At 56.9% G+C, this 23,470-nt stretch overlaps 1 protein-coding gene across 2 annotated transcripts; it reads right to left on the reverse strand.

Moving 5' to 3' along the window:
- Positions 1-10,239: 10,239 nt before the first annotated feature.
- On the reverse strand, positions 10,240-21,522 carry GABRD (gamma-aminobutyric acid type A receptor subunit delta). Of its 2 annotated transcripts, XM_066265193.1 has the most exons (9): positions 21,330-21,522; positions 15,737-15,849; positions 15,004-15,071; positions 14,698-14,918; positions 13,037-13,119; positions 12,459-12,596; positions 11,652-11,807; positions 11,307-11,518; positions 10,240-10,992 (listed from the first exon to the last, which is right to left on the reverse strand). In XM_066265193.1, the coding sequence occupies exons 1-9, from the start codon at positions 21,395-21,397 to the stop codon at positions 10,693-10,695; spliced, it is 1,359 nt and encodes a 452-aa protein (XP_066121290.1). In that variant the 5' UTR covers positions 21,398-21,522; the 3' UTR covers positions 10,240-10,692. The 2 variants fall into 2 exon arrangements, with proteins under 2 accessions (XP_066121290.1, XP_066121292.1); XM_066265195.1 differs by lacking the exons at positions 15,004-15,071; positions 21,330-21,522 and having other exon boundaries at positions 15,737-15,824.
- Between the last annotated feature and the right edge of the window lie 1,948 nt (positions 21,523-23,470).

The raw sequence follows: 23,470 nt of genomic DNA on the forward strand, positions 1-23,470 counted from the left end.
CCTCAGAAACTCCCACCGTCCACCCCCACCCCTGCTGCTTCTGCTAATCAGGAGATGGCTCCAAGTGCCATCATCCCAGGCTCAGACTGCTCCCCTGAACCTGACCCCCCCACCAGACACCCCTCACCTAACCTACCTCCACCATGCTCTTCTCCACCTCAGTTGTGCCAACCCCACCTGTCCAGGTGTGCAACTTGCAAACCTTGGAGGCCCCTTGGCCTCCTCCCTCGGACATCTCACTCCCCTCCAGCTGCAAATTGGGAACAAGCCACCCTCAGCATGCTTCCAGGTTCCAGCTGCATCCTGCCACTTCCGTGGTGACCACCTGGGCTGGGCCCCACCCTCTACACTGGCACTACAGCAGCAGCCTCCGGTTTCCTTAAATCATGAGTCAATCTGCGACCATCTGTCTAGTGTTCAAACCCCCCATTGTCCTCAGGTGAAGCTCCCAGGACCCCGTTTCTTTCTGCCCTCATCTCCCACCATCCGCATCCTGGTCCACCAGCTGCCTCTCGCCTTGGGGCCTTTGCAGGTGCTATTCTCTTTCCCAGAAGCACCTTCACCCAGAACACACTTCTTTAGGTCTTGCCTGACTGTCCCTGCATTAGTTGCTCACCCCCCCCCACCTGTGGTGGCTCCTCCAAGGCCCAGCATAGGTACACAGAGCTCCGTGGCTGTCAGTGGGGAAGGGAAACCAGATTTGAGGTTTGCCATGCGAAAGGAGCAGCATGGTACTCATGGGGATGAGCAGGAAACTGCCACGTCAGCAGAAACCCAGGACGCAAATGGATGGGACACAGCTCCCCCTGACAGGCCCATCAGCTGACCCTCATGGCCAGCCCTGTGCCCTTGTCCCCGCAGCCTTGGGCACATCCTGAGAGGCTGCACCTCGGTAAGCACAGGCCATCCTGGAGGGTAGTCCTCTGACATCCCAAAGCATCCCCCAGCATTCTGATTTTCTGGGTCAAACATTCTGATTTTCTTGACCTGACAAGGAAGTAGCCCAATTCTTGATGCCACTGCGGGCAGGATGGACTGGCGAGCAGCCTACCGCTGGACACCATTTCTCGGACTGGACACCAGCCTGGCCTCAGCTGCCATGTGGGAACCTCCCGTCTGGAGGCCAGCACATGGGTCACTGCAGCTTCCTGTCCTCACAAGAGAAGTCTGGAGGAGGGCAGCAACCACCTGACTTGGGGAGGGGCTCTGTTCTCTGTGGGAGTTGGGGTGGGGGGAAAACTGTTCTGGGATGGGGTGCTGGGAGTTTCCACCCCTGGGTCCAGGACCACATGTAGCCCCTGGAGGGGGTGAGGGCACAGGGGTCTCCTGCAGTGCTCAGAAAGGCACCGTTCTACACAGCTTCCCAGTCTCCACCAGGGAGGACAGAGGCCTGGGATTCTGCATTCTCCCCACCAACTAGCTGTGCAAACAAAGGTCCCAGTCCACCCAGGCCCTCAGACCACCTCTAGAGGGTGATGGCACATTACTGTGAAGTTTCCTGGCAGCCGCCAGCCAATGAGCCACCCCCATTGGGGCCTCAAGGGCAGAGGGCACAGACCTAAGAGACAAATAGGCATGCTGCTCAATGTTGCTGTGTCCACCACCTGTTCTGCACCCTGGTGACTGGGCGGGTGTTTGTTCCCAAATTTTCTGCTCACCTCCCCCTCCAGACAAGATGGAGGTTGGGACTCTCAATCAGCCTGGGTCACTGCTTGTTTCCCCACATCCCCAGGCACCTGGCAGACAGTAGAATGAATGAATGAGTGAATGAGTGCGTAGGTAAAGCCCCCTCGGAAATGCTAGGACCAGGACGGCCTCCTAGGACCACTGGGCAAGGGCTACGCCTCTCCTCCTTCTGCTGTCAGCGGCATAAAGATGTCATGAGAGGATTCCCAAACACCTCTGATGGATGGAGTGGGGAGGTGATCCTTGGACCAAAGTGTGGACCAGAGCAGACCCACAGCTGAGGGTAGGTCCTTGTCACCACTCAGCAGTTTCTGTGTGCCCCAAATTTTCCACAAAGACCTCATGCACTCTCATAATTGTCAACACCTATTAGTTATAAATGAAAAAATACGAGGGCGTGTTGTGTTGTTTCTTTTTAAATGGATTGTAAAAGTGACACGGGCTTTTTGTAAAACCTCAACAACACAGAAGTGTGTAGGCAGAGGAGAAACCCTTTTGAGGTGACCTGCCTCCTCTCCCAACCTCAGGACTGGAGTGTGGAGATACAGGTTGGTCACCTGGCTGCACTTTCCCGCCAGGTGTGGGGCTGGGGACGAGGCGGTGGAGGAGGGTGGGCAGGCCAGCCGAGGGCAGAGTTGGGCCACATGGCCTCCAGCCAAGGCCCCCCCCACCTGCCCCAGGTGGCACCTGTCTCAGCCTCTGGTTTTCTTTAAAAAGTGTTCTTTACCGTGATGCTTTTAAACCAGTAGTCCCCAACCTTTTTTGGGCCACGGACTGGTTTAATGTCAGAAAATATTTTCATGGACCAGCCTTTAGTGTGGGAAGGATAAATGCACAAAATAAAATTATGCGACCGGTGTAAAAACTGTGGTATTTTAATTATATTTTTTTTCTTTTTTTTTTCTTACAGAGACAGAGAGAGTCAGAGAGAAGGATAGACAGATAGACAGGGACAGACAGACAGGAATGGAGAGATGAGAAGCATCAATCATCAGTTTTTCGTTGCACATTGCGACACCTTAGTTGTTCATTGATTGCTTTCTCATATGTGCCCTGACCACGGGCCTTCAGCAGACCGAGTAACCCTTGCTCGAGCCAGCAACCTTTGGTCCAAGCTGGTGAGCTTTTTGCTCAAACCAGATGAGCCCGCGCCCAAGCTGGCGACCTCAGGGTCTCAAACCTGGGTCCTCGGCATCCCAGTCAGATGCTCAATCCACTGTGCCACTGCCTAGTCAGGTGACTGTGGTATTTTTAAATATAATTGTCAAACTTACAAGACAGGTGTCAAGGGTGAGTCTTAGATGGATGTAACAGAGGGAATCTGGTCATTTTTAAAAAATAAAACATTGTTCAGACTTAAATATAAATAAAACGGAAATAATGTAAGTTATTTATTCTTTCTCTGCGGACCAGTACCAAATGGCCCACGGACCGGTACCAGTCCATGGCCCGGGAATAGGGGACCACTGTTTTAAATGACTGACATCCCTGGGGTGAAAGGTGAAAGCCAGGTGGAGTTTGTGCTCAATGAGACTCCTCAAACCAAAGCCTCCTGCAGGGTCACTGCCCCTCCCATGGGGTCCTTCCCCAGAGCCCCACCCAAATGACACTGTCCTTATGAATGCTCACAGACTGCATTTATACCCAGAAAGAGCTGACTGTAGGAGATGGCACCTCATGGAGCCCAGGAGGTCAGGGGTACTAGTCATCCTGGCAGGTGTGAGACTGACCCGCAGGGTGGTGAGGACTTGGCAGCTCACAGAAAGAGCCCAGGCCATCTGTTGACAGGTTCCTGGCTCACACAGCTGTGAGAGGGATGGGACAGCTAAAGTTTTCTTCCTTTTTTCACAGATTACAGGATTTGGAGAAACCAGTTCAAATGATAATGTACACTTTACTCGCTCGCTCATTCATTCAGTGAATGTTCACTGGGGGCCAGCTGAGGGCCCCATGTTGTGACAGGGTGCAGTGGGGAGTTGGCCAGCCACAAATGCTCCCTCCTAAGTCCTGCACCCTAGTGGTAGGTGGAGGAACAAGCCATTGTCATTGGGTCACACAGAGCCACTCAGCTAAAGGGATCAGGTCTGACCAGATTCTGGCAGAGGCAGCTGTGGGACCTGAGGAGGTGGGGAGAGAAGGGGAGGCAGAGGGCTGACCTGAGCAAAGGCCTTGTGGCTCCAGAGAGCAGAGTGGTCTGCAGGTGTGGGACAGGCACGGCTGCGGGAGTGCTGGAGCAGCGCCCCCACCCCCACCCCAGGACCCGCTGAGCCTCAGGAAGGAGGGCGGGGGAGCCAGGGACATGACCCTGGAAGCTCCCAGAAAAGGTGGCTTCATCTTCCTCTCTCTGTACCCAGAGGGAAGTCCTACCCAGAGGGAGAGGGAGACGGAAGTCTACATCTCTGTGGACTTCTGGGCCAGGGTGTGTATCTGTGCATTTTTATGTGTGTCTGTGTGCATGAGTTTATATAGATGTTTCTGTGTGCATTCCTGTGCCTGTTGCTAATTATTGCCTCCCAGCTCCAAATTCACCATGTACTACCTGTGATTGCAGGTGGATTCGTCCATGGAGAGGGGCTGGCATCTGGGCTGGGTCATTCACCGTGGTAGGGCCCGCGGGTGCCCTGCGGGGTGTTGGGCAGCGCACCCGCCGCTGGTAGCGGAAGCGGCTCTCCTACCCGGGAATGCAGTGCTGCGCGTCTCCAGTAGAGGGCGCGGGAGGGATGCGGCTGGAGGATGGGGCTCTGCTAGCTGGTTCCCCAGAGCAGCGCGGTGGGTGGGGGGTGCTCAGGCTAGAGTTCACGACACAAGCATGAACGCCAGCCTGGAAGGGGGGCCCTTCCAGCTTACCCTCCATGGGGGCCTGCCTCCCTCCGCGCCTGGGGCCACATTCGCATCTCCCACCCACCTCTTCAGAGTGTCACCTTTTACATCAACTGGTCCTGGTTCATAATCACTGGGGAGCTTCTATCTGCTGGTCGGATACAGCATGTGTTCATGTCTGTGAGTGTGTGTGTGTGTGCACCAGGGGACAAGCTGGGAGGGTGTGGTGGCTGTGTCCAGAGACTGGAAAAGGGAAGGCAGGCTGGACTGGACAGGCTGGGAGGACACTGACCACAGGGTCGAACAGAGCTGGACGTGGCTGTCTAGGCCTTGTCCTGTGGCTATTCTCACACACCTGCGCTAAGTCTCATAGAGGAGGCCAAGCAGTGGTCATTGTCCCATTGTACCCTGAAGCACAGGACTCCCCCCTCCACACCCTTCACTGAGCAGAATATGCCCCCACCCCCACTCCTGGGGAGGTCACCTTGGTGTTAGGTGTCACATCAAGGGACTTCAGCAGCTCTTGAGAATGTAGTATCGTGGCCCTGTTCTTTAATGAGGACACTGAGGGTCAGGTTGGCCTGGTGCTTTGTCCAGGGTCACAGGGCCAACAAAGCCCAGGCTGGGACACCATATGGCAGCCAATGTCCCCAACCCAGGCCAATGGGGGCGCACTGCTCCTCTCTCCTCGGGGCCTAAGAGGAGCCAGGTCAGAGCACCACAGAGGGCAAGGGGGAGGAATAGATGCGGAGAGGTGGGGCCCGTTTCACTTTCCCATCCCCTGGTTTTCTGAGATTACATTTAAAACCCAAAGCGGCCTGATGTGCCTGTGTCTGAGGAGGAGCACCCAAAACCTTGGTCACCATGGCAATGCCACAGCCACTCAGCAGGGCGTCGAGTGCACTCTATTTTAACCACATGAAGACAGACAGGATGATGGTTAATGTGAAGCATCACAGGGTGGTCACAGAGCCCTGACAGGTCTTCAGCTCTAGGGTGAGCCAGGTCTGTCCTCACGTGGGAAGCTGAGCTTGCTGGACAGGGGCTGCTCCGTCACATGTGTCAGGGACCCAACGGCACTGCCACCTCACTGAGCCCACCTTCCCAAGTTTCCTCTGCGTTCTGCTCGAAGACTGAGAAGGTGGTCCCAGGCGAGGGTCACCAAAGGCCCAGTATTGTTTGTAAACTGCTCCCAGGCAGAGGGGTGAGGAGCAGCCCGAGCCTCCAGAGGCCTCGAGACTGTGACCATCCTGAGTAGGGTGTGGAGAAGACCCCACACCGCCCACCAGGAGGTATGGCTTGGGCTGACTTCTAGAAAGCAAGATGACAAAACACATCTAGAGCCATAAAGATATTTAGGGCCCTGGCCGGATGGCTCAGCGGTAGAGCGTCGGCCTGGCGTGCGGGGGACCCAGGTTCGATTCCCGGCCAGGGCACATAGGAGAAGTGCCCATTTGCTTCTCCACTCCCCCTCCTTCCTCTCTGTCTCTCTCTTCCCCTCCCACAGCCAAGGCTCCATTGGAGCAAAGATGGCCCGGGCGCTGGGAATGGCTCCTTGGCCTCTGCCCCAGGCGCTAGAGTGGCTCTGTCGCGGCAGAGCGACACCCCAGAGGGGCAGAGCATCGCCCCCTGGTGGGCAGAGCGTCGCCCCCTGGTGGGCGTGCCGGGTGGATCCCGGTCGGCGCATGCGGGAGTCTGTCTGACTGTCTCTCCCGTTTCCAGCTTCAGAAAAATACAAAAAAAAAAAAAAAAGATATTTAGGTCATTTGGTCTCATCATTCCACTTCTAGGACTCCATTTAAGGGAAGAACCCCCCTTCCACCAGTCCGCCGGGTTAGGTACAGGGAGGGTTGCAGGTGGCAGGTGACACTGTGGCTAGCTGTACAGCAGAGGCAAAGTCCACCGCAGGCTCCACATGATCTTTGAGATCTACCGTTGCACACTCACACCTGCACACATGGATACATGTGCACACAGGCACATGCATACATATGCAAGCATGCTATGGTCACCCAAGCGTGTGCACGGAAGCACATGTGCACACATGCACAAGACACACAAGCATTTGCACACATAGGTGCAAATTTGCACACACATGCACACAAGCACATAAGCACGTGCACACACATGCACAAGGCATACACGTGCACACACAGATATATACACACATTTGCAGAGGCACACACTTGGGCTCTCCCTAAGGCCAGGCGGGAGCATGTCTGCCAGGAAAGATGGCGGTAGGAGCCCTGCTAGGTGACCCCAATGAAGCAGCACATGGCTCAACTGGGCCCTGCCCTGCAGGAGACTCTAGACCCCACAGCCTCACAACCCAGCTACATCCAACATCTCTCTCTTGGGAAAACACCCCAGCTGCCCCTGGGAGGGAAGATGACCCTTTGGGACATTGTCACCCAAGGTCAGGAGCCTCCAGTGGACAGAGCTCAGGCTGCCACTCCCAAAGGACAGTCAGCCACATCTAGAGGCAGCACTTGGCCCTTGCTGGCCCCCAGTGACCCTTCCCCAGGCAGAGCAGCAGGAGCTGACAAACTGCTTTCGGAATGGGACCTTCCTTACTCTCTACAACTTCTGCCTGGGTGCAACCTTGACAGACAGAGCACCTGCCAGGGCTCTGCAGCAGGTACCCAGGCACCTGGGAAGTGTGCTTGCTGCTGCGGTGACAGTAGCCACCTTGAAGAACCAATGGTGTCCGAGCAGATGTGACCATGGCCGGGTGACTCCCAGCTGTGCAGTGCTCTGGCCCCTGCGCTGTGCCTGCTGTACATGGCACCCAACCCCAGTGCTCTGCATGGTGTTGCAGGGGTCTCCACTCAGTTCATATGTAACCAGCTCTGGGGCAGGGGAAGCTGGTGCTAAATGCCCCAGCCCTTCATTCTTTAAAGGGGCAGCTCAGGGGTGCCTTCTACGTGCTCTACAGGTGTCCCCAGTGGGGTTGGGGACCTCATCGGCTTTCCTCCTCCCTCCATTCTCCCTACACTGTGTTCTTGCTTCTGGCGTGTCACCCTTGGACTAGGTTGAATAGTGTCCCCCCAAAATTCATGTTCAACCAAACCTTGGAATGGGGCCTTATTTGGAAATAGGGTCTTTGCAGCTGTCATTAGTTAAAATAAGGTCACAATGGATGACAAGTGGAGATGATACAAACAAAATAAGGCCACGTGACTCCAGACACAGAGACGGGGGATGCATCTACAAGCCAAGGAATGCCGGGGGGCACAAGCCAAGTAATGCCCGGGGGCCCAGAAGTGCCGGCAGCAGCAACAGAGGTAGAGGGTCCTGGTACTGCTCTCTCTCAGCAGAAACCACCCTGCCCACACCAGGAGATTGGACTCTGGCCTCTAGACCTGGGGAGAATAGATTTGTGTGGTGTTAAGCCCCTAGAGTGTGTCACTTTGTTATGGCAGCCTCAGGACACTAATGCGCCCCCTTCCAGTAAATTCCCTGCACCCAACTCCTTGTCTTCAGCCTCTGCTTTGGCAGGAACCCAATCATGCACCCAGGTGTGGGCGAGTGCGCCGTCTGCCTCACTTGGACAGGAGGGTCAGTACTTGGCCTGCCCCAGCTGCAGGTGAGAGAGGGAGGTTTGAGTGCTGTCCCCCTGACTCTCTGGCCCTTCCAGGTTGGGGGAGAGTGGTCCCAGTTCTCAAGGAAGCTTTCAGAGTCTACGTTGACAGCATACATTCCAGCCCCTGCCAAGGACCACAGTCAAGGAAGCAAGCCACCAGCCCCCAAGGACGGACCTGCTGGAATGAAGCAAATGGGAAACCCGGCCACCTCTCTGCCCCTCGCCCTGGCCGGGACGCCCTGGTGCAGGAAACGCCGAAGTCCCTGTCCCAGGCCGCTCTGGCTCAGCTGCAAGCCTTGCTCCGCCCCTGGCCTTCAATCTGCTCCTGTCATCACCACCAGAATAGAACTCGGTGTTTAAAAAGCAGTTTTTTCCGCCCCTTTTTCCTGCCCTGTAAATACATGGCAGAAATAGCAGCCTGCAGGCGGGAGGGGGTGATTGCTGGTGGTGGAATCAGTCAGTGGCTCCTGCCCGGGTGGGCCTCGCTGCGTGGGTGCCAGAGGCAGCGAAGCTGGCTTTAAATAGCTCCCCGTGGGCTCGCACAGCAGAAGGCGGGCAGCCTGCATGCCTAGGGCAGGTTGGAGGGGGGCGCTGGGATAGGCAGGGTCCCAGCAGCAGCTCGGGGTGGCTGCTGACCTCTGCACCCCAGTGAGCCCAGAAGCTCCATGGACTTTGAACACACCTATGTGAGTCTCAGCAGAAGGCTCAGCCTTAGGGTGGAACCCTGGGTGCTAGGTGGTGTCATCAGTCTTGGCCCAGCCTGGTAGCTTCAGAGGACCCTCTGAGGCCTGGACACTTCACCCCTGGGAACTCCCAGGGAAGACGGGAGCAGCAACCCTGCCCAGGGTTATGCAGACCAGAGAGTACTGAGCTGGGGCAGTGTAGAAAGGGACCACTGCTCCTGGGCAGCATTGTCCTCATCTGTTTGTTTGTAGAGCAGGCTAGGCTGGGCCGGCCACCCCCTGCTGTCCGGAGGTGGCCGGGAGCCCTGGCTGACCCAGATCCCGCTCTGCTGTTCCTCAGCCACCTGCTCTCTGATTGCTCCCAGCTCCTGTTCACACTGGGGGCCCTGAGATTGCTTCCTGGCCTGTCTTACCCGAGGGATGCTCTGCAGCCTAGTCCCATCTCTCAAGACTGGGACCCAGAGGGGCAGCAGGGGTCAAGGATGGGTCTTTAAGAGGCCAGAACTTTCGAACTAGCTCTAGGCTGGAGGTGAAATCCGGTGGGGAGCCCCGGTCTGTGGTTTGGGCGTGGGGGGGTCCGATGCCTTCCTCTGCCCTCAGACAGGGGCTGGCTCTTTGGGAAGCAGCTGGGCCCTGTGCCCCTAGCTGGACCACCTGGACTTCAGTGGTCACTCTGAAGTGCTGAGCCCTGCCTGTGGGTGAGCGTCCTCCAGGATCCTACCCTCATGGCCTGGGGATATTTGAGGACCCCTGGGCAGGCTGTGCCAGCTGAGGGCAGATGGCCCAACAGGGCACCTTCCTGATTCACACCAAGTTCTTGTCTGTCACATGCCCCTTGAGGTGGCTTGAGGTGGACCCTGCGGGAGGGGCACCATAAAGCCAGCAGGGCTGTGGCCTGGCTGCCACCTTGGGCACAGCAGGGCACTGCCCTTGCCTGACCTTGCCCACAGGAGCTGGCATTCCAGTCCCTGCAGCAGACAGCAGCCAGCACAGCTGCTCCTCTCATTGGGCTCCTCCTTCCTCCATAGGCAATGAGGGCAGCACTGGGAAATCAGACCCCCTCATTAAAAGCTGCCTGTCAGCTCTCCAGTGGCCAAGGGTGTTCGAGCTGTGACCTTGTCGCCCTGCGTCCTCAGAGGTAGCAGAAATGGGAAGGGGCTGGGAGTGTTTGTGGGGACTTAATGGCCTCTGTTCTCTCGTTGCCACGTCTGAGACAGCACCCTGGCCATGGGACCAGGAGACTGAGAAACTGTTGTGACTCCCAGAGGCTCCCCTCCTGCTGATGCCCCAGATGTATTCACATGGCTCAGCCTCTGGGGTGCAGCCCTCATGCCCCTCTGTCCTCTAGTATCTGTCCTCAAGTCCCTCTGCCTGAGCCCATCGAACCCACAGTTGGAGGAGAGCTCCTCAGACACTGGGAGAGGAGGCCACAGCCCAGCTGCTGTGACATAGAGTGTCATGCCAGCCAAAGTCTCTTTATTTCATGCTGGGACCAAAGGCCCATGAATGCCCTCTCCACCATCTCACCCAGGCAATGAGCACCATCCATGCCCAGCCTCCTCCCACTGCCTGCTTCAATCCCACAGAGCAAAGTCCTAGAGCCGGGTCATTTTCCAAGTCCCCCAAGTGTCTAGTTCCTCAAGGGCCTGGCCTCCACCTGGCTCAGCCTCAGGGTCAGGCAGGCTCTGCTGTTGGGAAGGAAGGGCTGGGCTGAACTTCTGCAGGAGAGGCAAGTGGGAGGGCCCCAGGGTGGGGTCTCGGCAAGGGAGAGGCAAAGCCAAAGGGTTCAGGGAAGCCTAGGTTCTCCTCTCATTTAACGTGGCCCATTGTTTGTCCCCACTTTGAAACTCGCAGGGTGGGCAGATCCAACCACAGGGTCCTCTCTCCCAGGAGGTTTTGGGTCAGCAGGAGGGTCTGGCCTCACATGGCGTAGGCTGCCCAGTAGATGACATTGACGGCCGCGAAGGCCACCGGGAATACAGCACGGGCATAGATGTCGATGGTATCCGCATCAATGGGCTTGAAAAGTGCACGGAGGCCACCCTGGTCCCCTGAGCGGGCTCCCCCCGGCTTCTCAGTCTCCCCTGTCTCTACCTCCACCGACCTGTAGGAGCCCATCAGGTTCCCAAGCCTGCGGCTGGGCCTGCGGGACACGGCCAGCTCCTGGGAGACGCCAGCAGCCGAGAGAGAGAACAGCACGATTGCATTCTTCATGTCCATCTGCCCGGGGAGGAGCGGGAGGCACGGTTGAGCGGAACAGCCCAGCCTGCAAGAAGCCACACAGGAGCCTCCCCCTTCCACACCCCCGCAGAATAGCAGCTCTGTGACCCACAGCAGGAGGGAGCAGGGGAGTCGAGGTGCAAGTGACACTCCCTGAGCAGTTGTCAGAGGGTGCCAAGACTTGGGCCCAGGAAAAGGTGGCTGCTTACCCCTGAGCCAAGCAAGGGGTGTGTGGGGATTGGGGGGCCGGAGCCGGGTTGGGGTTGCTGTCCCTGGTCCTGAACTCCAAAAAACCCAGCCTGTCTCATCCTCACCTCTGCCCTCCGCTCTGTGACCTTGACCTTGGCCTTTTGCTTCTTCCTGTAGTCAGCATTGAAGTGAGCGAAGGCGTATTCCACCAGCGCGGCAAACACAAACACATAGCAGATCCAGAAGTACACATCCAGCGCCTTGATGGCCGAGGCCCGCGGGAGGGAGGAGCGGGCGCTGACCATCAGTGTGGTCATGGTCAGCACCGTGGTTATGCCTGTGGGAGTCAGTGGTTGGGATCTCATCGTCCTGTTCGCCCCAGCCCTGGGCTGAGACCCAGGACAGCTGGCTCAGGGGACTGGGGGAGGCAATGCCTGGGCTCATGGCTCACGGGGAGGCCAGCTCAGTACCTAGAGACACCCTGGCAGGCACAGCTGCCTGGCTGATCCAGAAGGAGACCCAGGACATGGCAACCAAGAGGATGGATGGCATGTAGGACTGGATGATGTAGACGCCGCGGTTCCTCCGCAGGTGGAAATACAGGCTGAGGCGAGGGAACTGACCAGCTGCAGGGGCCAACGGTCAGGACCCCGCACCATGTTTCCTCCCTCCCCCCCCACCTTCCATGGCCCTTGGAACCACTGCAAGTCTCAAAAGGAAGGAGGACCCTAACACCCTGCCTGCCCCCCCCGCAGCTCGGTGGGTCACGGTTCTCCCTAGCCCTGGGTCTGGCCTTTGGAGAAAGGCTGCCCCTGCCACAGGGCCACCCAGAGAGCAGAGAGGAGGAAGATTCTGCCACCATTCCTGCCCCAGAGGGAACCTTCCTAACAGTGGGGTCGGCTCTTCTCTCCTTGTCATCTTCTACGCACAGCCAAGCTCAAGGAAAGAGCAAGGCTGGGCTCACAGGCCCTGATGGTCAGGCAGGAGGAGCCAGGACACAAGGAAACCCCCAAGGCTTGGTCCCTGAGCCCCTGCAGTCCTAGGGCTCAGGGAGTACTCCATCTGTTCAGGTTGCCCCTAAACCCAGCATGCTGCTAGCCCCTGAGAAGCAACAAAGGACCAAGGAATAAGATAGAGAGAAGCTGGTCTGCATCCACACTGTGCCCTTGCCCATCAGCAGTTTCCGGCCGCAACCTCAAGGCCCTTGGAGCTGGCTAGCGGTTCAGCTAACTGCCCAGGGAGACCAGAAGCTGGGCTCACAGGAGAGTCTGCGTTACCCGATTTGAAGTTCATCAGCTCCGTGGTAAAGCGGTAGCTGGTGATGGTGAACTGGGCCAGCTGCAGCTTGTCCAGCCCATGAATCTGCTCCTGGTTTTCAGACCAGTAGTAGACGATGTCCTCGGACGAGTAGCCATCTGCAGGAAAGCCCACATGGGCAGCAGGTCCCAGTGCCCTCAGCTCCAAGCAGCCCACTCGCCCTCCCACCCCTGTAAGATCACCCGGCCCATGCAGGGAGGTCAAAGCAGCAGCGACACCAAGAGCAAGGAGGCCTTGGGGCAGGCAGATGGGGCCCAAAGAGCTAGCAAGAGTGCAGGTCACCATTGCCAGGTGACCTGCGGGGCTGCCATGGTGGCCCAGTGACATAGGTACATGCTTTGTCTGGGCTCTGCTCTCCTGGACAGGGCTCAGGACTCACTGCCCCTTCTGTTCCTACCCAGGCTTCTTGCTCCCGGGAAGCAGGAAGAACCTAACACATGGGGCCCTGAGCCTCTCAATCCCCTGACCGCCCACAGCAAAGTGCCCAGAGAAACAGTGGCTGCCAAGTGGAGCCCGTCCGGGCCTTAGGGGCACTCACAGCTCTCCAGGTGCAGGGTGCACTCCTGCTCATCCATGGGGTACTTGGCCAGGTCCATGTCACAGGCCACCGTGGAGGTGATTCTACACAGACAACACACTGGTGAGGTCCCCAGGGGAGAGGCCAGTCCTCAGAAGCTGTCAACTCCTCTGACCCAGGAGGTGGAGATGCTCCTTTGTCTGCCTAGAGGGGCCAGCTCACACCGAAACCCCAGCCTCACCAGCTTGCTCAGGGGCTTAGATGGCCAGGTGCCAGCTTCTGGGTGGAAACTGAGAACTGGTCACTTTACAGATAATCTATGGGTCTTCCTTCAGGAATGATAGACTGGATTCCATTCTATCTCCATCCTTCAAAACGCTGGACTTCTGTGGCTGTGCCGGAAACCAGAAGGCAGGTCCAACCAGGCACCGGCCCAGCCCCCAAGGTCAGCAGCCCTAGGCATTCCCACTGACCATGGGTGAAAGATGACCCGGCTGCCAGGTTGATTTTCCAAGAGAATTTAGATTCCTATGTAAACCTCCTGATTTTTAAAATGTTGGCAGTGAATTCCATTTTTAAAAGGGAATGAAGTTCTGGTCAACATTACAACATAGGTGATGCTCAAAGACGCTAGGCCAAGTGAAAGCAGGCAGACCCAAAAGGTCACACAGTATATGACTCACTTTATACAAAGTGCAGAAGAGGCAAATCCACAGAGACCGATGGCACACTGGTGGGTTTGGGGATGATGAGGGGACATGGGGAGCCAGCACTTAATAGGTGGTCCATTTGAGGGGTTGAAATATTCTGGACCTCGATAGAGGTGATGCTTGAGCAAAACATGACTATGTATGCTAAATGTCACTAAACTGTTCACTTTAAAAACTTTTTTATTGATTGCTTTTAGCACTGGCCTGTTAGCTCAGTTGGTTAGAGCATCATCCCAAAACACCAAGCATGTGTGTTGAATCCCCAGTCAGGGCACACATGGGAAGTAACCAGTGAATACACAACAAAGTGGGACATCAAATGAATGTACGCTCTCTCTCTCTCTCTCTGTCTCTCTAAAAGCAACCAATAAAAAACAAGAAAAAAAATGTTAATGTTTGTCTCCATTCTTTTTAAAAATTTATTTATTTGAGAGAGAGAGAGTGAGAAAGGAGAGAGAGACACACACACACAAGAACATCAATCTGTTCCTGTATATGCCCTGAGTGGGGATCAAACTGGCAACCTCTATGCTTCAGGACAATGCTCTAATGATCAACCAAGTTATCCAGCTGGGGCTTTATTTATTGAATTTAGAGAGAGTGAAAGAAACAGTGATTTGTTGTTCCACGTATTTACACGTTCATTCATTGATTCTTGCATGTGCCCTGACCTAGGATTGAACCCGCAACCTTGGCATATTGAGACAACACTCTATCCAACTGAGCTACCCAGCCAGGGCTGAATTGTCTATGTAGAAATGGTTCATGTTACATTATGTGGACTTCATCATAATTAAAATAAAAAAGAAACTCTACTGACCAAGAGCTACACGGCCAGCATCTAGTCGGCAACCTCCACAATCAACTTTTCCTGAGCATCGGCTAGCTGTCAGAGGATGTGAGTAGTCACCGTCCCCACAGCTGTGGGTCTTGGGTTTCCCCAGTGGGTGGGTGGGGGTAGGCAGGGCTCACCGGATGCTGTACAGGATCACCCCGTCAGGCTGCAGACGGATGAGTTTGTTCTCCACGGTCACGTCGTGGAACCAGGCGGACTTGGCATTCACGATGAAGGTGTCCGGGAGCCAAAGCTTGTCCACGAAGCGGCTGTCTAGGCCCAGGGTCTCGTTAGTGTGGTTGTAGGATAGTCGGCTGTCCCGCCAGCTCTGGTGCAGGAACACTGTCATGGTATACTCCTGTGGGGCGGGAGGGGCCCCACAGTCAGCCACGCCAGACCTGGGGCGCTAGGCCACAGATGGGGTTGGGGCTGGTGGCACCTACCATGTTCACCTCGGAGATGTGGTCGATGCTGGCCACCTCGATGGCGAGTGCCACGTTCACAGGGGGGCCTGAGAGTGGGGAGCAGGGCTGAGGTCAGACCCAGCACCCCAGCTACTAGGCCAGGCCAGCGAAAGCCCCGACAGGCAGGGTGGGGTGCAGCTAGGAGTTTTGTAGTGAGAGCCATCCTGATACAAGTCTGCAATGAGGCCTAATCGAGGTGGCGCAGTGGATAAAGCATCAGCTTAGAACGCTGAGGTCACCAGTTCAAAACCCCTAGGTTGTTGGCTCTGAGCACAGGTTTGTCAGCTCAGGGTTGCTGGCTGGAGCCAGGGGGGTCATTCACACGATCCCAAAGCTCGCCAGCTTGAGCCCAAAGGTCGCTAGTTTGAAAAGCCTAAGCTTGCTGGCTTGAGCAAGGGGACACTGGCTTGGCCCCGGTCAGGGAATATACAAGAAGCAATCAATGCACAGCTAAAGTGAAAGCAACTGTGAGTTGGTGTTTCTCATTCTCCTTTCCTGTCTCTCTCTCTCTTTCTCTTACTCTTTCTTTAAAAAAAAAAAATCTCCTTTAAAAATAAAATGTCTGCAATGAGGTCTAGAGGGTCCACCTTCCTAGCTGTGCCCCTAGGGGCCGGCACTCAAAGTATGACACAACCCTCAGGGGAGTCAGCCCAAAACCAGGGGATCACACCCACGGCTGCCAGGGCCCCCACCGTCTGTCTGCCCTGCTCACCTCCGATGCCAGGCCGGAAGTTTCGGGCGTATCCCTCCATCAGGCCGTCCAGGTTGGGGAGCCAGGATATCTCCAGGTTGGAGCCCACGTAGTCCCCAATGTCATTCATTGCTCTGGAAATGCAAGGCCCACTGGTCACAGGCAGAGCACCAGGGATGGAGCTCAGGACCCGGACGGGTAGGGAGGACCACTCTGAGAGCCCCTCCAGGCCAGGAGTCACACCAGAAACAGGGGGCCCAAGGAGGTTCAGGAACCAGGGCTGATCGATTCTTCCACCAACCTCTGCTCAGCTTCCACCCCACCAGGTCAGCCGGGGGGGGGCTGCCAGGGTCTGGCAGAGCCCCCAGCCTGGGATTAGCCCCTAAGCTCCCTCCACAAATGATCCCCAGAGGACAGCCTGCCTCAGAGTCCCCACTTTCAAGTCTCTCATAAGGTAGATCTCAGGGGACCTTAACAAGGGCACCAGTACCCTTGCAAGCATCTGAGGAAGAAGTGCTCTGCAGGAGGTGACTTGGGAGAAAAGACACATGACCAGGAGGTTGAAGGCCAGGTAGAGAGGCAGGTGAGGTCCCTAACTTGACCAAGGCCAGACCAACAGCCCATGGGGAGGCTGAAGCCGGTCTCCTGATCTCTCTCCCTTCCCAGGGAGGCCCAGGCCTGGTCCTAGAAGTCCCCAACTTGCCATGTTGTTGCTGGAGCTTACCTGACCCCAGAGAAGCTGAGGCCCATGCCTGGACAATCCCACTGATATCCTGGCCGGGTCATAGTGTGTGTCCCCCACAGGGTAGGCACCCTGTGTCCCACACACAATGGACAGCCGGAAATACTGAGCTCCCTAGCCCACCTTCCTTCTGTTCACCTGGCCTGGGGTGAGCACTGGCCCCCAAAGTTCTTGTTCCCCCAAAACCTCAGAGTGGACCTTATTTGGAAATAGGGTCTTTGAAGCTGTAATTAGTAAGATGAGGTCACACTGAATTAGAACACAAAGACTGGTGTCCTTGTCAGAAAAGAGAATAGACACACAGAGAGAGGAGGCCACCTGTATACGGGGGCAGAAGTTGCAGTAACTTAGCAACAAGCCCAGGAACTGGAGGCATCAGGGAGAAGATGGGAGAGGCTCGGAACAGATCCTCCTCACAGCCTCAGAAGTAAGCAACCTGCCCGCACCTTGACCTCAGCCTTCTGGCCTCCCGAACTGGGAGAGAATAAATGTCTGTGGTTCTAAGCCCCTCCGAGTTTCTGGTCATTTGTTACAGCAGCCCTGGGACATTCACACTCCCCTCCTACAGCCCACAGGGGGGACCATACAGAGTGGGGGAGGCAAGGGCATGTTCCTTACATCACAGAGCCAGGAACAACGAGATGAGGGGCATTCAAAAATAACTCTCCTGTTACTATTTTCTGAATCACTTCTATCCTGACAAGGTCACCTTGGGCCCCAAGCCTGGCCTGAGTGTGTGGGGAAGACATGAGAAGTCAAGATCTGGATCCGGGGCGGGGGACTGCTGCAAACTCCGAGACTGTGGCTCCCTGTGCCTGGAGACAGACCCGCCTAAGTCAGCCATGGCCACATGCCCAGGTGCCCTGCTCTGGTCTCTTCTTTCTGGCTGCTGTGAGAAGACCCATGTCATTTCTGGGTTCCCACTGTGCTACTGGCCACTCCTTTTCCACCAACAGTGGGAGCCACACCCCAGCCCCCCCTGCACCCCCAGCCTCCTGCTATCCTAGGGACTGTCTCCTCATTATTTGTGGCAGCCAAGCTGGGGCCCTTCATGCAGCTGCTGTGTCCAGCCTCTTCCCCAGTGCCCCACATGAGCCCACCGCAACACACAACCCACCTCCTCTCCAGCTCCGGCTCTATTTGCCCCCCCCACCTCCCACTCCTCCAGAGCCAACCAATGCTTCCTGCGAGCCTCCATCTCCATCCCTCCATCCTCTTCCCTCCAGACCACCATGAGGGCACCACTGTCTCTCCCAAGGTCAGCACAGCTCTCCGGGGCTCTGGACAAGGAGCTGTGTAATTAGAAGTGCCCTGGGGTGGGGAGGGGGAGTAAGTAAATGAGGTGATGCTGAGCTGGACACAGCTGAGACAGAAAGGAGCTTAGCCCAGACAGGGGTGGGGGGCACTGGGGACCTCGCATTTCTGGAGGAGTAGCCGTGGGTGGGGGCTCAAGTTCCAGGGCTGAGTTTGTGGCCAAGCATCCAGATGCAATGCAGCCTGGAAGGGAGCCCCTAACTCACCCTGTATTCTTGGGGGGGACCCAAACCCCAGGGGCTGCCTATGGTTGAGAGGCCCCTTATTTGTTTCACACACAGCCTTTTGGGGAAAAACAAGTTGACTTTGAACTAGGAGTTCCTTGGTTAATGACATGAACTGACCCCCGATCTATCCCGTAGGACCACCTTGGTCCTCCCAGGCGGTGGCCCTGTCTCCTGTGGAATGGGCTGGTGCTTTGCAGCAAAGTATAAAGAGAAATTAAGGAAGCCTTGGCCCCAAGTAAAGTGCAATTAAAAAAGGCAAATAGAGATCACCCTGAAGGTCCATGTAAAGGGACTCAAAATAGGCTTTATTTTTGGACTGGCCCAGCTGCCATCCAGCCGCAGCGGCAGCCTGGAACAAGGTCATCAGGAGACACGTCCTTCCTGGGCCTCAGCGGGGTGGCGCAGGCAGGGACACTCCCTCCACCTCCTCTCATGCCCACTCAGGGGCAGGAAAGCAAGTCCTAGGATCAGCCTCTGTCATGAAGCTAGCCTGGAAATGACAGAATACCACTAGATTGCTTAGTCTCTGCCACGTTCCAAGGTGGGAAGGGGACAGGCTCCCTCCTCAGATGTCTCTTTTCACGTAGGACAGGGGCTGGTCAGCGTTTTCCAGCTGTGAAGAGATGTAGAAAGCCAGGAAGCCAGGGCAGATGGGTAGGCTACCTGTCAGTCAGGATTCTGAGGGGTAGGTAAGGGGGGTGGGTGCCATGTGTGGGGAGCTTAGCACAGAGTAAAAATGTGGTGACTCTGACCAGCAGCTCAGGAGAGAGCTTCTGGCCCATAACAACCTGGGACCCCAGCGGCAGCCTAAGGTTGAGGTTTCTTGTTGGAGAGATGAACAGAAGAAGCTCAGAGATGTGCTCCTGGCTCAAATTCCTGGGAGTGGAGCGGCCCCCATGAAATGACAGGCAGCTCCGACCCTGTGTTCTGGGAGTCAGCAGACCTCTCTCCCTGTCTTGCTCCTGCTGAGACACAAACCCTCCTTTGTCACTTGTCTGTGCCCCTAGGGACAGAAGGGGAAGGTGGGTGTAGCTGAGTGAAACTCTGGGGTCCTCCTTCCTCCTTGGACCCTTGCACTGTGCACACTCAAGCTCACGGGTCCCTGACGGCTCTGTTTTTAGAGCAGCACCAGCCACGCTGGCACCTCAGTTACCAAGGGAAAGAGGAACCCCACCATGAGAGCACGGTAAGCTGGCAAGACCGGAGCTGCAGGCACAGCTCCTCCAGGGAGACGGAGGTGCCAGCAGCCGGAGAAGGCCACCCACTCAGCATGCAGCTGGTGAGCTCAGTGTCCTGGCGTGAGGGGACGGTCAGACTCAGGGCAGCTGTAGCTTTGACTCAGCCTGCAGACACTGCACAGGGCATTGCTTCCCGTCCCACCAAGCTTCTCCCACGGGACCCCTGGGCTATGGCCTGACAGCAGCAACCAGGACAGGGACCTTGCGTTAGTCCCACCGTCCTCCTCCCTGCTGCAGGGGTGAGGACCTGGACACTGAGGGACTAGGGGTGTTGTCTCTCTGCACTTTGGGACAGAGGGACACAGAAGCTGATGGAAGGGAGGCTGGTGGAAGGTTGCCTGCCAAGGGCCACGAAGCACGAGGCCTGACAACCTTCCTGCACATCCCTCCCCGATACCCAGGAGCCAGATGGGGGTCAGAGTTCAGAATGTTTAGACTTTAGAAAGGTGACATGAGCACATGCAGACTTTGGGTTCTGGACAACTTCCCAGCAGGATATCTATAAATATGACCAAAATAAGATGAATAAGGACAAACAAACCCCGTGTCTGAGAGGGACAGGCTTTCCCATCAAATGCATTTTGGGGTCCTTACTTAGGCTAAGGCATTTGGGTTCAGATAGCGTTGGGTTCCAGATCTCATTGTCATGGCCATGGGCCTGGGTCACTGGCTGATCATGGCGTCCAGCGCACGGGGCTGCAGCCCACTTCAACCTATCCCTTCCTGATTCTGGGAAGGAGGGAAGGAGAAGGCAGGAAGGGATGTGGGGTTTGATGAAAGAGCAAAGCCTTCCCGAGTATGGGGCACATCAGCACTGCCCCAGATCACAAGCACAGTGGGCATTCCCCTGCTGGGCCCAGGTCTTCCTGTCTGCTCCCACCCCACCAACAAGGAAGCTTTGACCACATCCCCCCAGCCCCCACCCCCATATAGGTGATGCCTGAGCCCTCACAGCCAAACACAAGCTGGCAGTCAGCCACCTCTGGTTAAGAAGTGTTTGGTTGACCATGACAACCCAGACATGGGAGCAGGGGGTCTGTTTTTGCTCTGGTTTCCCTGCAGATCTCTTGCACCAAGAGGCCCCTCACAACTTCTATGGAAGGTGGCCAAGCCCAGCGCTCAGGATGCTGGGTGACAGAGCCCATTTTCCACCCGGAGAGGAATCGAATCAGGCTGGGACTGTGTTGGTCCCTGGAAGCCAGAGGGAGGGAGCCTCAGCCTGGGGAAGGCTTGGTTCTTACCTCCTCTTTCTTGGGGTCATGGGGCCCTAGTTATCCCCCACCCCTTCACACACACACACCCACACACTGTCAGGAAGAAATCCCAGTGTTTCCAGCTGCCAGGGGCACCTGGCTGGCTCCCACCTGCACACTCCAGAGCTCAATGTATGCCCTCTGAAACGGCCCCTGCAAGGACACCCCTCTGCATTCTGGCCCGCACTCTCTCACAAGCCCACAGCAGCAGTGAGGACGCGCCTGCCTGTCTGCCCAGACCCGCTCCTGGGAACTCGGACGCTTCCTGCAGCTCTGTTCCCACGGAGTGGGAGCAGCCTCCTCCTGTTCTCAGGATCTCTTCTTCCCTCCTGCCCGCAGCTGCTGCCTGCCGAGCGCGCAGCCCGCGCCTGGAAGGGCACCCACCAGCTAGGGACCCGCCAAGTACGGTCGCGGTTCCCGTGGGATTGGGAGCTGCTCGACGCCCTCGTCCCGCCCTGCAGCGGCCGGTTCAGCACCGGGACGATGGACAGCACCAGGCGCGGGGGGCGGGGGGGTACCTGGGTACGGAAAGGAGGGCGGGCGCTGGGAAACGGCGTGGGGGTGTCCTGGGGGGAGATGGGGACTGACACCGGGGAGTCAGGGGCAGAAATACGGGGGCGATCTCGGGGTGGGGGACAGACACGGAGGGAACCGAAGGTGCAGATAGACACGGGAGAATGGGGGTGGGAGGGAGACTCGGGGAGATGGGGTTAGGACATGCGGGCCGACGCGGGGACAACCGAGAGGGCAGGCGTAGGGGTAAAACTCAGGGTAACTCGGAGAGCCCTCTCTGCAGCCCGGTCTCGGCCCCCGCGCAGCGCGGACCCGGCTCGCGCTCACCTGGTGCCGCGGTGCCGCTGTGCGCAGAGCAGGAGGAGCGGAGGCAGCAGCCAGGCCAGCGCGGACATGGCCTCGGGCCGCTCGGCGCCGGGGTCTGGCGGGTCACGGGCGCTCGCGAAGTTGCTTCCCCGGAGGCCGCTGCGGCGGCACAGGCGGGAGGGAGCGGGAGGGCGCGCGGCGCCGGCGCGAGGGCGGAGGAAAGCGGAGCCAGGAGCCGCCCCGCCCTGAATCCGGCCGCCACCCCACCTGCCGCCAATTCCTCCCGCCGCCCCCCCCCCCCACCCAGCCACGAGAACCGTCCCCTCCAGCGCCGGCCGCACCACCTCGCTGAGCCCCCTCCCCCAGGGGGCTTGCTCCGGACTGAGGAGTCTGGTACTGCCCGTCCCACTTCTGCCGGTTTAGCCGGCGGCTAACGGGGTCCCTCCGCGCGCCTGCCCGCAAGGCGATAGGTTCACCACCCGCGGAGTTGCGACCTCCCGCTGTTGGGTTAGGCTTTTTCGGACTGAGGGGCACGCAGAACCTTGTTCCAGAGGCTGAGTTTGCTGGGGGTTATTTGTGGGGCTCACTGGCCAGAGGAGCTGGTTTGGAACACCGTGGACGGGGACTGGGACGGGTGCCAGCATCCCTGTAGCCTTTGCCTTCTTTTGGGAGAGACCCCCCGTCCTTCCCCAGCCAGCACCTCACACAAAGCAGGAGCAACAACCCCAGGAGCAGCTCTGCCCACCTGCAGCTGGATGGACCAGGAGAGAAAAAGGGGGTAGATGCTGTCGCTGCTCCACTGGCCTTGGTTCTGAGGTCACAACCCTGTTCTGGCCATGGGATGGGGTGACTTCTCTGCCAGGCAGTCAGGATCCTTCACACTTGTCCACAGCCTCTCCAAGGGCAATGCAGATAGCTGGGCGCCAGCCACGTGGCATCCACCCTCCCCACCCCCCAAAATGTTGAAAAAATCAAGGCCAGGCACATTTCCTATTTCGGTTCTTTTGAACATAAAATTCTGCAGCAGTCCCCCCCCCCCCAAAAAAATAAAGCTGATCACTAACTTTAGGCATTTATTCACTTCTGGACTCCACATCTAAGCTGTCAACAGAGAGTGAATTTCTCATGGAAACACTGAAAATGGGCAGACTTGTCCTGAGGTGGGTTAAGTCCCCAGCCAGGGCAAGAACAGGTAGAGAGAAGTGTAGATAAGGTTATGCTGCTGGGAATTTGTACCCCAATCCTGAACTCCAAAGAATGAAGGAGGCTAGTCCAAACTCTTCTCCAAAGCCAGGAACGGGCTCCAAGGAAGCCGGTCAGGGCTCAGCAGAGTGCCTCCTTTGTAGAGTCCTCCCCAGCCCCAGCTGAAGTGGGTCCTTTCGGTTTGGGAGCACTGAGATCAAGGTGTCCACATGCTGCACATCCCAGTGTGTGCCTGGATAAGCCTATGGCCTCATTTCTGTTTGTCTATTTGCATGGGCTTGCTGGGAGAGTTAAAGAGTTAATTCATGGGGGGAGGGGCAGTGTCTACAACATGGCCTGGCTCAGAGAGAGCTCTGTGAATATCCACAAGGATTATTTTTATTATCAACCCTCCCACACACACACACCCAGAACAGGGATCTTATCTGCCTGCTTTTCCATAGTGTTGCCCATGTCTAAGCCTCTGGCATATCGTAGATGCTTAATAAATGTAGAAAAACACACAGGCTGGAGTCTCCAAAGCTTATATGGCAGTGCAGTTGGCCATCCCTTAACTGCTTGGGCCACAGAGTGCTCCTTCTCCTGTCTTTCAGTCCCAGGCTTTGGGACCACACAGGGAGGTTGGGTCTCTGCACTGGTCTAGGCATCTGCTCAGAAGCTATCAGCACTGGGACCTTCTCAGTATTGGAAGGAGTGTGACAGTGATCCCAGTGACAGTGCCAGGATGGGCACCTGGCATCAAACTGACTTTCCTTCCTTGAGCTCAGGAGGCAAACATGCTTCCACATCTTCCTCTCTCACTCTAAAAATCAATTTAAAAAAAGAGCCGAGTAGAGAAAGACGTAAGGAAGCCACCTGCAGACCCACAGTGACGCCCATCCATCATGGGTTTCCCAGCAGCAGCCTTCTGTCTGCTCTTTGGAGCACCAGGGATGTTCACAAACCTCAAATCAAAGGCT

The sequence above is a fragment of the Saccopteryx bilineata genome, chromosome 3, assembly GCF_036850765.1.
Source record: "Saccopteryx bilineata isolate mSacBil1 chromosome 3, mSacBil1_pri_phased_curated, whole genome shotgun sequence".
NCBI classification, from domain to species: domain Eukaryota; kingdom Metazoa; phylum Chordata; class Mammalia; order Chiroptera; family Emballonuridae; genus Saccopteryx; species Saccopteryx bilineata.